The sequence below is a fragment of the Phalacrocorax aristotelis genome, chromosome 2, assembly GCF_949628215.1.
Source record: "Phalacrocorax aristotelis chromosome 2, bGulAri2.1, whole genome shotgun sequence".
In the NCBI taxonomy this organism is placed as follows: Eukaryota; Metazoa; Chordata; class Aves; order Suliformes; family Phalacrocoracidae; genus Phalacrocorax; species Phalacrocorax aristotelis.
This window is the reverse complement of record NC_134277.1, coordinates 17,252,546-17,267,317: the sequence shown is the minus strand read 5'-3', so window position 1 is coordinate 17,267,317 and position 14,772 is coordinate 17,252,546. Positions and strand designations below refer to the sequence as shown.

Genomic DNA, 14,772 nt, shown 5'->3' with positions numbered 1-14,772 from the left:
TGGGTTGTATGTGGGGTAAGTTGCTGGCTGAGTTGGCATACTTGAATTGAAAATGAAGCGTGGCTGAGTGGCTTTGACGAGGACCTCTCATATTAAAACATGAATCTTATTCATAAATCTGCCTGAAATGACCTTACTTAGCGACCGATATCCTTGTAAATCCTGAGTGCTACTGTTTGACTCCGTGCTATAACTGGAGTAAGAGTTTTTGGCTATAAAATGGTTGTGATGTAGAAAAGAAAAGCAATTCTTATAGGTAAGATTTGAGCTTCAGCATTTTGGACCAGTAGCTAGGAATCCTGCTTCTTCTAGACTGCTTACCAAGCTGCATGAAGGGTGCTGTACTTCATTACGACTTGTACACTTGGTGCTATCACCTCAGTGTGACAAGAGAGCCTGCCAGGTTTAGGTTTAGATTGCAGCATATGGTACATCCAAAAAGCAGACTTCAGGATGCAGGTCACAGCTTACACTGAGGTGGGATTCATCGTTGCGGTGGCAAGAAGCTCACTGCTGTGCAGGAGGCAAGCATGGTAGATACTAATAGTTGTCTTCCTAATGACTTGCATGTATTTCAAAAGTGGTCTGAAACTTCAGATATGGATTTGTTGTCCAGAGTCAGGTGCTTAGGACAGATGTTTAGGGAGTGTACAGAAGTGGTATACAAGACCTAAATAACATGGGCATCCATTTTAATTGCCCTGTTCAGCAATGCTGTCTTAGAATTTGCTATGCTTTCATTAAATAGTTTTTATCATAAAACTATAGTTAGCTCATAACAAAATGCAGATTCTTTAATCATTAAAGTTGGGGTGGAAAGTTTTTGTTTGGGTTTTAGGTTGATAGGTTTGAAACTAACTTTTTTTTTTTCTTTTCAAAATCTGTTGGTCAAAACCAACCAGCCACTCTCCCACCCCAGTCTGCCAGGACTCTCTAAGAGGTCACCGCCCACATCTGGCCCTGTCTGTGAGCCCTGTGTCTTTAGTAAGTGAGGACCAATTACGATTTTTATACACAATTCCAGCAGGCTTCTTGTCTTGAGTGCTGGCTACAATAAGTATATCTGAGTCAGCAGCTCTGTCCACATGTTCTCTGAAAGTCTGATACAGAACCTGGGCTGATCTGATTGTGATCTGTCAGGTACAGGACTTGCCCAAGCTGAGCATTACTATTTGAAATGTTTTTTAACTGAGCTTTGTAAAACTGTAGTTAGGAAACAATTCTGTTCATCCAGAATGTTTAAATGTTAAATTAAGCTGGTGTTCAAAGTAGTTAAATGCGGCTTTAATGTAAATTACTTTATGTAAACACAGCTGTAGCATCATATCGTGAGAAAAATTTAAGTTTTGTAACTCTTTTTACCTGTGCTCCAGTTTTGTTAAACAACTGAGAGTGATGCTGCAAGGTCCTTCTGACTTCAGTCTATTGTACCACATGAAAATGTCATTCAGAGTGCTAGAAAAATTAATTTGATAACGTTTTCTAAGGCTTTGAGGAAACTTCTGATGCTTGAGTCTTTATTACACTAGAGGTCAGTGTATGACGGGAGCTTCTGTGAGGTGGTGTAGAGTTTCTTGCAGAATCCTATTTTGTCAAATTTGAAACCAGATTCTAAGAGAAACTGTAGCCTACTACTGTGGAAAAACTTCACATTAACATGTCTTATGACTTTCTTGGCTAAAGGGCTTTTTTGAGCTTCCTGCTTTTAATTCTCCTTGCTGAAGGAGTATTTGGCAAGTATCAGTAACAGCACTTTAATGTGGTAAGCATGATTATGTTCACTCAATTGTTCCAACGTACACCTCAAATGTTTATCTTGCATTGGAATAACATGACTTTTTGGTTCAGATATACTTCTATATGCCATGCTATTTATAGGAGTCATCTTTAACTTGTGCACTGTACTTATTAAGGGCATGGTGGGAGAACTGCACATGCGCCTATTATTCTTAGTGTAGCTCTCAACTTCCTGGGTGCTGAGCTGCTAACTTTCATGTGAATGGCTTCATGTTTGGGTGTCGAGGGAAGTATGATCAGGCATGATTCTATCATGATACTTGTAGAGATTGTCTCCTCAGTAGGTCGTCTTCAGTTCTCCAGAAAAGTAATTTCTTTAAATATCTGGAATGTGCAAAAGCAGATTCTTTCCAAAAACACCATTGGGCAGGGGGACTAGAACAGATGGTCAAACTATGACAGTGTTATGTGAGGTCAAATGGGAGAGAAATGCACTGAAGGAGAGTCTTGCTGACTGGAGCAGATTACATCACAAATGACAATTTAAGTAAGATGGTGGAATAGGGAAAAATAACAGCAGGGTGGATTTGAGCTCTTGAGTGTGTTTTCTAAGATAACTAGCTACAAACAAAAGTGCCTGTATCCTGTTACTCTTGTGTAGGGTTCTTCTGAAATGCCTGGAAAACAAGAAAAATAAGAACATGGGATGTTAAGAGTTTACAGGATAGCAACAATTTAGAGGGTAAGTGCAGGCATAGAGCTGAATTTTACTGTTCTTAGGTGATGTTCTGAGTGTACAAGAGAGACCTGGACAGATGCAAGTCTTTGGCCTTTCTTTTTGGTGGGGTGAAAGGCGGAGGGGACACTATAAAAGCATAACCAGCAGCCTGGAAATCTCCTTTGCACTTGGCCGCTGCCCAGTATGTTTTGTTACATGCCTCTGGAGCATTAAGGATGACACCTCAGTTGAGACAGTGTGAAGGAGGTGTTAGACTCTGGTTTAATTGAACTCTCTATGAGGATTCCTGGCTTCACAGGAAAGTTGTTGCACTCCTCTAACTCTTTCCCAGGTTTTTCCAGGCTGCAATTTTTTTTATGAATAAAGAAATAAGAAATGAAGATGTACTAAGTCTTTGCAGAATGAGGCCTTATCCTGTCCTTTTGACATTGGAGGGATGCAACCTTAATTTGTTTCAGTGAAACTCTTGAAGGTTTGTTCTGCATGTAAGAGCTCCAGAACTACAAGGCTTATCTTAAAGAAGAGAAGCTGTTGTAGCTGTTCTGTAGGCAGTCTAGTGAATAACCTGATGGGTCACTGCAGATTTTTGCAGAGCTGTTGTATTTCTGTCTGCCATGCACATAATGACAGTCTTTCCTGGTTCAGCTCTCAGATGTTAAAATAGTCCAAATATTGATGTTATCTGCATGCAGAAGAATCTTTGTGTAAAAAAACTGGAAGTTTGATTATTCTCCTGGATCAAAAATGATGGATCTTTGTGGCTAAGCAGAAGCAATTACCCACTAGACCCTTTTTCTAGTTCATAATATCAACTATCCAAATAATATTTTGATGTCTGTCTTTCCTTCGTGATGTACTGACTGATTCCAGGATCCATCTATTATGTAATAAAGCACAGTCTGTCAAAAAGGCAAAAATCGATGTTTAGTGTCTTTTCCTGCTTTTATTCTAAATGCTCAAAACGTGGGCATTGTCAGATATATAGATGAAGTGGCTTGCTGGACACTTCTCAGGTGAACTGGAGAGAGTGCAGAAATTGCAGCCAAGGTCAGTCTTTAAAAGGTTGGCATTCAGTTGCCAGTTCTCAAATTTTGTTTTCAATCTCAGTGTTCCCTGGTAGATGCTCTGTATTTCTTAGGCCTTGTGTTCTCATCATGTGTTCTTGCCAAAACTTCTTGTAATACTTCTGACACTAACAAGGATGTGTAGAATATAGTGTCATAGGCAAATATATAAAAAACCCCAACCCAACTCTGTCAGGATAGTTCAACTCACACCAGATATTCAAGATCCTTTAAAAGGATAGACTCTGACAGGCTTCAAAGCTGCAGGCCTTCAAAACTGCAGTGCTGCGGTCTTTTCTCTCTTGTTCCAACACACAAATGTAGCATTTGCCAAATCAGAAGAAATAATGAAATATGCTAGTGGAATAGTCGCAGTGCATACCAGGTTTAAGGCGTGCTGTGCATCATAAATGTCACCTCTTCCCACCTCACAGTGGTTTCCAGGAAACCCATAGTTGACTGAAACCATAGCTGGATTTCTAATTCTTGGCTTTTCTGTCTTTTAAAAATGTTGATATGTAAAAAGGAAGAAGGGAGGAACAGTAGAAGTATTCAAGCAACCCTAAGGCTAAGTAGCAAGAAGGAACTCGGTAGCTGTGATTATGTGAGGGTGGAAGAATTAGTTTATCTTTCTTTCAACTGCCCCTTGTCAACCACCTTTTTTCCTCAACTTTTCTACCAGGCTGAAGTGCATCCCCCCTCATTTACCCTTCCAAAGTACAGGAATGCCCATTTGAGGTGAATGAAAGTTGGAAATGGGAAGACAATAGCACGTGGTTTACCATATTCTGAGAACTTTAGGCTGGTTTCCTGCCTGAAATACGAAGATAGACCATACCATGTGGGTAGACCATAAAAACTGGCTCAGTTAAAATGTGTGAACAGCTGTGTAACATTAGGGAGAAAACTGACCTAATTGCTGCTTTATCAGTTCCCATGGACTCTAAGGTAGTCTATGTTTGGCAGTTGTTTGTCTTCTAAAATCAGAATTTTTCCCAACTTGGGCAAAATTCCTGTCTTGTCTTTCTGTCTTTTCAGTTAATTATTTTTGTTTTGACCTCTTCTCTAGGTGCTGTTATTAGTGTCTGACATATTCAGCAGCTGCAGTGGAAGCAGAGCAATGACCTGACTGCTCTTAACAGTTGTTGCTCTGGTCACTTAGGATATCATGACTTCATTTTGTGCCTCTTAATAGATTAAAAAGGGAAGTTTAATAAAGCAGCAGTGAAAGTGAAAGCTGTATATTTGTAGCCTAAAAATATATGTAGGTGAGCTGAACCTTGCCCCGCAAGAGTAAAAATATTGTTTTAGCTACCAGCTATATTACAGGAGGGAGGCAATAATCTATTCAACAGCACAGGCTGTCTCATGGAGTTCGTGTCTGCACTGGAGAATGCTTCACTGCTCTGTGGAAGGAAACAACTACACTGGTGGTACAAAATAGAGTAACAAGTCTCGAGTAGTTGATTATTCTGAGTTTTTATGAGTTCAGGGGTTTGGCATCCTTAAGGACAATGTGGTGCCAGGATAACTCAGCTAGTTCGGAACAACCTAACTTGGATACTGCATCAACGTGAATCTCCACATGGGCTAAATCACCCTGTGGCAAAGCAATTAGTGTTACAGGTGGAGTCAAAGATGGTTTGTATTTGCTAAAGAAGAAAATAAAAGTCATTGTGGTTCCAGGTGTCAACAGTCTGGCTGTGTAGCAGGTGTTGCCTGCAGAGCTGGACTTGCTTGATAGGTCAAGTGTTCTCCACTGGGAGACATCTCAGGTCTGTCTCCTGATTGCTGTGGTTCTAGGAAGAGAGCTGGCTCTTCTGGTTGCCTCCACTGGAGTTTAAAATTAAATATTTTGAGGGTAGTAGTCTTTTGGAAGATGCTGCTATTTTGTTGTTGTCTTCAGTGCTGCTTAACCTTATCAAAAGGTGTAATACAGGCTACTTTCTGTTAGATGGTTAAGTGAAAGCTTGGCTTTTCTAGAGAAATTGGTAGTTAAAGAATATGCCTCATGTTAAAGGCTCAGATGCTAGTAACGGAAGGGTCAAGTTCCTCAGGGTTCCTAGCCAACTTGCAAGACCTCTCTTTCCCTGTGAATGTAGCTACAGTGCATCAATAGCTGGGCTTTGAAAAGTGCTGTTGCTTGTGATGATCTTGTCTATATGAATGGGCAAGGTAGGAATATATTCTAAACTGCTTCATTCCCTGTAGTCAGTCAGGTCACCCCCTGTATGCAACTGCCGGGTAGTTCTGAAGTTGTTTTCGTACCCTGGGATGTACATCTGTGGTTCTTACCCATATTTTTTTGTGTTTGTTTCTTCTAGGAGGAGGACTGCCTTTCGGATTTTGAGCGACTTGGACATGGTGATGCAGATCTACCTAGAGGGTCAGGCCCGGATGGCTGGGATTTAAGGTGAGCCTGTGCTGAAAAATGGATGCAAATGTGAACCAAGAACTTTGGATTGTTGCTTTTCTTGTTTGTTTTTTTTTTTTTTTTCCTGGCATTGTTGGTATGAAACATTTAAAGAAGAATCTGCATGTGCCTCCTAGTACATACGTAGCATTAATAAAATGCAGTGATATAATAGTTAAGATCCCAGAGCAGCCTTTAGGACCTTCAGAAAAGCTGGATGGTATTTAAATACGTAGGAGGTGCTAACACTGCTTTAAGAAGAAATGTTATTCAATATGAAAGTCACAATAGGAGTTCCCAAAACTTCATCTCAGTATGCACTGAGAGGCAGCAGGCAGCTGAGATGGTTCCCCTCTTCCAGCCTTTCTATCATTCCCTCTTTCAATTGTTGTATAACAAAATAGCTTCAGCTGTTCTAGGCTATGGACAATTACTTCAAATGTAACATTTTCATTAACTACAGATCTGTAGCCTACCTTTCATGTTGCCCACTCTTCACTTTGTAGACTTTTGGTGATATATTTGCAGTTTAGATTTGATTCAGTTTTTTTTCAGTTCTTGACTATGGGAAAGCATTTCCCTAAGCACAAATAACCCAAGAACAAAAGGGACCTTTTTTTTGTGTGTAAGTTTGTGTAGCAGGTTCTGTCAGTCCAGTAAAGGCATAGGTCCCATATCTTACGTAGTGCATGGGATTAATCTTGCTCTTGGAGAACTGTGTAATTTTTCTGACTGGAAAAATGTGAGTTCTTGGACATGATCAGAAAGATCTCACTGGTTTGTATCAACCAAATAATATATAGATGATCTATCTCCGACTTTCCTGAAACAGAACTGACGTCTAATTCTGGCCATACTGCCTGGAAAGAGCTGTCACCCTACTAGTTCTCTTGCGTCCTGTAGCCTGTGTTTTTTCTCAGAGGTATGGTAGGTACTGTTTCAGTTGTTGCTCCAAAATTATTTGAGAACTGTTTTCCCTGCACCTTGCCCTAGCTTCTGTAGGCTGGGGGAACACAGTACAAAGAGTGGAAGTTTGAATAAAAGCTTATTTTACTGGTTTTAACATCTTATTTAAAAAAAGGAAGTGGAGGACTGGGGACAGTGCTTACTCTTATGTGTGGTCGAAAGCTTGAAAAGTTGGAAGAGTTTGCAGTAGAAAAGTGAAACTGAACCTTGATTCCTGAAGATTTGGGTTTGGAGCACGGTTGCAGGAAAAATTGATTGAATCTCAGCCTTTCTGAGTTAAAGCATTTGTATAAAGTCTCCTCGAAAAATGTTTAGGGCAAGCATATTCACTTCACAGTTATTAGCTGTATACTTTCTGTTCTATGCAGTGAATAATTCAATGAAGGTGATCAGAATTAGCCTGTTCTTGCAAGGATAAAGCATGTACTGAAGATCATGTGAACAGTCCTGTGAATGTAGGTGTTTAAGGGTAATAAGTCCTTCTTCCAGCAAAGAATCAAGTCAAGCCTACAGAGAATTTCTTGCTGAACTTACTTCTTAGTATATAGCATCATAGAATGGTTGTAACATTCGGAAGATGATGCTGTCAGACCATGTGAATGGGTATTCTGGCTGTATTTTAAAAAAAACCCCAACAACTAAGATCTATTAGGATTATTTTGGTAGACAATTTAAACAACCAGAGGTTGTTAACAGCACACAACCTGCAGACTTAACATGATTAAGATAAGACAAGACATAGTTTGAGAAGGTCTGGTAACTAAACCGCAGGCTATTTGGATATATAATCTCCAGATGAACATGTTTTAAGTTCTTCCACAGCATCTTTCAATACTGTGCAGTTTTTACTGTAGCCATAACTGGCTTATAATATGTATTCAGTAAGCAATTACATGGACTCCAGCTTACGAGATCGTAAAATGATGGACGAAAATTGGTGAACTCTGGAGGTCGTGACCTAGCTTTCTGCTTTATTGCTGGTATTGCATATGGGTAAGGCTGTCCAGTTCACTTCAGAGGCTGGGAAGCGTGCAAGGCATGATCAGATGAGTCACTTAAACTCTCTTTTCATAACATGTGAGAAGACACAGTTTATGAACAGGTTGGTGGTTTGTTGTTTTTTTTTTTTTTTAATTTACAGTGTGTTGACTTTGCTAGCTGCACACTGCTTATCGTGTACTACCTGTATTGTGGAATTTCCACAAAAGACAGCGAAGCCAAGGCTTCATGTGCAAGTTCATGTGCTGTCTTGCTGCACACTTTAGCAGCCCTGCTTATATATGAAGAAACATGTGTTCCTTCTAATACTGGTTTATTTTTAATTACAGAAATTTCAACCAACTCTTGCTGTCTAATGTAGCTTGCAAAACAGTGAATTTTTTCACTTCTGCTGTCCAGGTTAGAATTGAAACACTGGTGGTGCCTGGTTTTTATGATCCCCTGTCAGTGCAGCTGTATCCTTCAGGTTAATGTCACATGTTAAACACCTGTGCTGTGTTCTCTCTAACCTAGCTGGAAACTTCATCCTCTCCCTTCTGAGGATAAAAGCAAAAACATTTAGTTCCTACTTATTTTCTCAGATGTCAGTAAGACTGTTCCTCCCTGCTATGGTTTCAATTCAACTTCCTTTTTGAATACTTTTTAGGCTGAATTATTAATATTTGCATTGTTTTAAAATAATTCAATGCAGTACCTTACAATCTCTTGATGACCCAGAAATTTTTTTTTTTGCTGTTTTGAGAACAGCTTTCTTGAACTTCTGTGCTTTACTGCTACAGAACAGTAGTAGCAGACTTCTTGCAAAAGCCAAGCTTAGAGGGGATGTCATCCTATTGAAAGTGGTTTGCTCTTACACAACATATGATAATGCTTTTGTTAAAATGTGTGTGTTTGGCATAATATCTGTTGTGCCTGGTGCTCTCTGGCAATATTACTCACACTCAGTTTGCCTGAGGATGGAAGGGTTAATGTTGGATTAGCCTGGTGTCTTGTGCAGAGAGTCAAGGTCCTCAGCTGTGCTTGAAAGCTCTTTACCCTCTACCTTGTTGGTAAGGACTGGTCTTTTGTTATTTTCTCCATTCAGTTCTTCTCAGGCTTTGGGATGGCACTACTTGAAGGCATACTCAAAACTTTGATTTTTGTTGTAATGGATTTTTTTTTGTTTAGAGCATTGGAAATTTTAACTAAAATGATGCTTTTGCACTTTTTGCACTAACCCACCATTTTTCACCTGGCAACATCTTTGTCGCAGCATCTCTCTTCAAATTGATAATTATTGGTAAGAAAGGAAGCTATGCCTGGTGTCACTCCCAGAAGTTTAACATGCATCTCTGCACATGGCCTGGGCTGTTGCCAAATGTCCTTACCTATTTATTATGGTCAACAAAACAGCATTCTGACTATTTGAGAGTTGTAAACTTTGGATGAGATCACTAATCTGTTTAGTCTGACATCCTTTCTGACACTGTGTGCTTCTTCCTGTAGTAAGGCTTTTGAAGAGCAGCCTGTCCGCCTGGGCCATTTCTTCCTAATTTCCATTCGGTGAAACATTTCAGATTTGCCTTTAGGATCTGAATTACTCATGCCTCTTTCCAAAGCTTTAATTGCAGTGTCCTACTGAAAATGTCAGAAATTTTCATCTTTAGGAATAGTTTGTTTCCCCCAAACTATAGTGATCTGAGTGTTGGTGGGAAGCCATGCAAAGTAAGGGAAGGTCAAGAAATCTGAGAAGCGATGACTCAATTTTACTTCTTTTTGCTGATTTATTTGAATTGTGGATTCTAACTTCACTAGTGGCTCTAGAAACCTTGGTGTTCGAGACTTGCAACTGATACCTTTTCTAAAAACAGAGGAGGGGAGGAGAGGGAGCACTCTGTTTATTTCAACAAGTACAAGCAACACTTCCAAAATACACTTGTGTTTGTATCGCAGAGTTATGAATCTTAGGTTATCTAGTGTGACTAATACGCTGAGACAGTACCCTAATATGTCGATGCTTTATTTAGAAAAGGTTGTTCTTATGTGAGACAAGGAATGCCAGGGTTTCATTCACTGTGTTTGCTGAATCCCTAAGACAGATATCAAGTCTGTTGGTGGTTCATGCTACAAGATACAGAAACTTGCCTTTCAGGGTCTGGCTGCAAGTTCTTAAGGATTGTGCAGTACAGAAAGAAACAAAATCCTCTCCCCCTCTACCTTCTCTCCTTGCAAATGCACTTTTTAGGCAGTCCTATGGTTTGATCAAAGTTGTGATATCTCTTGATCAGATAGATTTTTCACTTAATTTTGGTGATTTTTTTTTTTTTTTTTAACAATGTATTATCTCCCTGGAGTGGTGGTTCACAAATATATTGTAACAGCTTTCTGAACTCTTCAGGCAGAGCCTAGATTATACCAGATGTTACATTTAAAGAACCCTACAAGTTGAGAAAAAAATTACTTTTTCCTCACTGCAGAGTTTAACCTGTAGAGTCCAGGTGTGCGTCTTCAGTAAGACAGTAATCTTTTACTCTTCCATAAAATGGAAGAGCAAATCTTCCCTGGCAAACCAGGAGAGCCTCAGTTTTGGGTTTATAAACAGTTTGCATTGAAGATAAGCTGGGTTGGACGGCATAGGCTTTGACACAAAACATATGGCTTTATTCCCACAGGCAGTGTGGCCTAACTGGGGATTATTGAAGTCTGGGATTGTCCTCCCTGATTTATCACCTTCTCATCGATTCAGAGCACAGGGAATTTTTTGACCCTGTGGCAATAACACCAACTGTAATATACATCTGATAGTGAAAGAAAGAAGAGTTTGTTCTCCTAGAAAGACACAAAGTGTTTGTGTTGGGTTTTTTTGTTGGCTGGGGGTTTTTTGTTGTTGTTGGTTTGTTTTATTTTTTAAAAAAGATAAATAAAAATCCTCCTTAGGTCATTTTAGGCTCTTACAGAAACTCGGATATGCTAAGTAAGTGTGGTTCCCTAGCTGAGCCAATAGCGATGGTCAGGCACAGGCAACACATTTATCCCACGAGAGGGAGGAGGGGTGAATGAGCTGGAAGATATAAGCTGAAACAAAGCCATGCTGTCCTTCTGAGTCATTCGCATACACTGGATGGGTAAGGCTTCCTGCTTCCTGGGACACAGAAGTGGGGTCATGATTCTAACAATGGATGCTGGTAAGTCACTTTTTATTAAATTTATCTTTTCTGGTAAGTCTCTCCTCCCCCCAGCTGAAAAGACGATATCTTTAAACTGGGAAGCTGAATTGTTAAATAAATACACGCTCATTCCAGAGTTCCCAAGCTGTGTACACTTTACTGTGTGTTACCCTGGTGTTATTTCTTGGTTGTTACTTGTTGAAGCACATATTCTCTATTGCAATCCAAGACTTTGGTATCAAAAGTGTGGATGTTAATTTGTAATTCTGTCTTCATTGGGACAAAACCTGTGGTCTGAGAACTGCATGATGTCTCACTCTGATAACAGAGGTGGTAGTCTCTGGAAGATACATGCTAGATCTTATATTTGCTGTAAAGAGCTAGTGGTGAACTAATGTATTGGCTGTTTACAGAAGTTTTGTACTGGGAGGAAGAGGGAGAAACTGCTGCATTTCTGTGGCAGTCAGTTCTGCTTTGTGTGTTTATACCCAAGGAAGTCTGTGTGAAAAGAGCACACATAGGATTTTTTTTTTTTTTTTAATTAGGTGTGAAAGTGAAATCTTTAACAGTTCCCTGTGAGATAGGGAGAATGAATGCAAACCGTAAGATGTAGAGTGGTTTCTATAAAAGAAACAAGCAGTCCCAGTGCTGCTTCTTGAGAGGGGGTGTGTTTCCATGTCATAACTCACATCCTTCAAATTCCACAGTAATAAAAAGACCTTGGATTTTAAATGGTTATGGATAGGGCATAAAGCACCAGTGGTTGTGCTCTTGCAGCATGCTCACGGCTGCTCTTCCCCTCACCAGTTGCAAGCATGCCTGCTGCATTTTAAAGAGCTCTGTAAAACTTTTGTCAGCAGTTGGTTCAGCTACTCTTCTTCACTGCAGTGCAGAAGCCTAATGTGACAAATTCTACAAGCCGCATTAAAAGTGATAAACTTATTCGGGCAGATCTTGCTGGTCTGTTTTATCTGCTTGTCACATGCTCAGTTTATTCCATGCTAATGAAAAGCTCACTGTCCACTGTGCATCTGAATTGATGAGGTTAGGCATTTGCTAGGGCCTAAGGGGAAAACTCTCTGTGCCTTCTTCCAGGTCTGACTTCTCTGAGACTTCCAGAAGGTGTCCCAGCTGGGTTCTTCATGCACAATTCAGAGGAGATAGCAAATCACTTCATTTAACCCACCCACACTTAACTGAAGTTGCTTTGTCATGGTCTGCATAGGCAAGATTGAAACCAGTGACTCTCTTTGTGTTCAATGTATGTTACATGGTTTGCAAATCACTTAAAACCCAGACCCTTTAATGGAGATGATAAAATTTAATGCAAGTTCAGAGGGGAGTAGAATGGCATGTGGCTGACAGTTTTCCGTGACCTGGAGGATGATGATTTTTGTGTTTTGACCCTTTCATTAGAGTTGTTTCTAGAGGAGCCAAATTTCAGGCCCTTCATAAAGTGGTTTGAATACCAGGAATTAGCAATCCCCCTCTCTCCCTGCTTGTACAAGAAGGACTAATGCCTAGGTGGTAGATGTCATGCCCAGTATTAGAGGAGGATGCCCTGGCAATGTTCAGGATCTATATGCTCACAGGAGATGCAGATCCAGGCGTTGCCCAAAGACACTTCTTCCTCTTTGAAGGACCAGAGTTCCTGTACTGCACTGGAGTAATTTATCTTTTTGTTTTGGAAAGGCTGTGGAGATGCTAATAATATATGGTTTTTAAAAAAATCTTTTATTTGTGTATACTTACGTACTTCAGTGGTTTCTTTGCACTGTGAGGTGAACCATAAAGATAATGCTGCTCACCTATGTTTCACTGGATCCAAACCTTTATCTTTTTTCCAGGACATTGTCACTGCACTACTTTCTCAGGAATTGCTGTGCTCTAGTAGCCCTAGTGGTAATTTTCAGAGTTATGTTGACTTTTGTGGTTAGTAAACATACATTTTGGAAGCTCCCAGTTCCTTAAGAATCCTTAAATTATAGTTCTCAGCTTCTTTGTGGGAAAATGGTTCTAACTACCTGAAAGGAAACATTATAATACAAGGATTTATAACAGTGAGTTCTAGTACTTCTCAAATGTATTTATGTTACAGAAAAAAATGCAAGCAATTCAGTGCCTTATGCCTTCATCGGGGCACAGATAGTTTATCTGCTTGGTTATGCCCACCTTTTAAGGCTGAGCTTGCTCTTCTTGCATCTGTTTGCTTATTTCAGATTCTATGTTTGCATTACAAGTCAGGGCTGATAATTTTGGTTTTTTATGGGAATCAAATACTTAAGCTGTTTTTATAACAGAACAAAACTTCTGTTCCTTAAGATAATTCTAAGAATACTTGTCCACTTGTTTCAATTTTTATTAAATGCATTTTGTTCTGCTGCATTTGTCTTTGCAGCTTTGAATTTCTTGAAGGACCCGAACTAAAAAAGTTTTGGATGGGTGGAGTAAAAAGAGCTGCAAGATAGAGTTGACAGTATAATTGGATTTGAAGCAGCTACAGGCTGGGACTGTTGCAACAGCTGATTTGATCCTTCTGAGTTTCAAGAGCTATTTATGGTAGATTAGCTGTATCAAAGCTCTACTGTTCCAACCATAAAAGGTCGGTCCTGTGTGAAGTAGCCACACTGCATTTGGCTTAGTCCTCCGAGGTTGGAGAGCCTATAGCTTTTTATGTGGATAAATCCAGTGATGGACGGAAATACCAAAGGCAGATCAAGGAACAACATTGTTGAGGACTTCACATGGCAGCGAACTCTTAAAAGGAGATTTTCAGTAATAAATTTTTTGCTCTAATGTTTGGAATCAGCACTTGGATATAGCTCCTGCATATTTACTGCATTTGGTGAACGCATGCTTTTAGGAAAGTGCTGTTCTAAATTTATCTGACTTATTTGAATCATCTTGACTGCACATGTACTTGCCAGCCTTGCATGTTGATATTTGGTAACTTTTGTGAAGTCGGTTTTCTGTTTTCTTAGCACGTGAGTGTTAGGTCCTTTGGAAAGAATCTTAGCTGAAGTGAGAAACTTCTTTAAACCAAGAATGATGATATTCCTGGCTAAAGAGAGCTTCAGGTGCTATCAGTAACTATTTTGAGAAGACTTTGACCCCTTCTGCTGCATCTTTACCCCTTTATTTCCTCTCTTGTGTAAAGGCAGACAAGTGGATTTTTTGCAGGATTCTGAAGTAAGTAGCACCTCATTCGGAAAGCTTGCGCACAGTCGCTTGAGCCAGTTGTTTGAGAATACTTGTGGCTTTGTCAGGTTGAAATGTGAGTGGGTTTATTCCAGCCTGTGCATGCCAGTCATTCAACCTTCCTTAAGGCATTTTGTGTTTTTATTCTCGTGGTTTTGCTTAGAGGATGAGTTCATTCTGCTATGAATGGAAAGCCCTGTCTCTGGTTGATTCGTGTGTGAGGTGTCTCTCTTTTCTTTTTCCATTTTAATATGTTAACCTTAGCCACAGTACTACAAGCAGCTATAAGAACGCCTCTATAAAAACAAATTTTTTCAGTAGTCATTTTCTCTTGTGTTTAAGAAGTTCTACAAACACTTGTGAATACTGTTGCATTGGATAACTGTTGTATTTTGAGACTTGGAGTGTTCTGAGGAAAGCTTCCTCCACCTTTCCATTCTCTTATTTTTAAGCATTACCAGGACACCACAGGTGAAAGTTACTGGCACTGTTTTACCTTCCTCTCCTGCA

The 14,772-nt window shown here is 39.8% G+C and overlaps 1 protein-coding gene across 15 annotated transcripts in view; it reads left to right on the top strand.

The window, feature by feature from the left end:
- The window catches only part of SVIL (supervillin), a 147,690-nt gene that overhangs the window by 25,290 nt on the left and 107,628 nt on the right, over positions 1–14,772 (top strand). For 12 of the 15 annotated variants that reach the window (XM_075082543.1, XM_075082541.1, XM_075082540.1 and 9 more), the window contains exon 1: positions 11,011–11,082. In XM_075082543.1, the coding sequence (XP_074938644.1) occupies positions 11,019–11,082 (64 nt within the window). In that variant the 5' untranslated portion in view covers positions 11,011–11,018. Of the gene's footprint in view, positions 1–5,864; positions 5,954–11,010; positions 11,083–14,772 lie in introns of those variants that run through there. The other 3 variants (XM_075082544.1, XM_075082536.1, XM_075082534.1) reach the window with 1 other exon arrangement.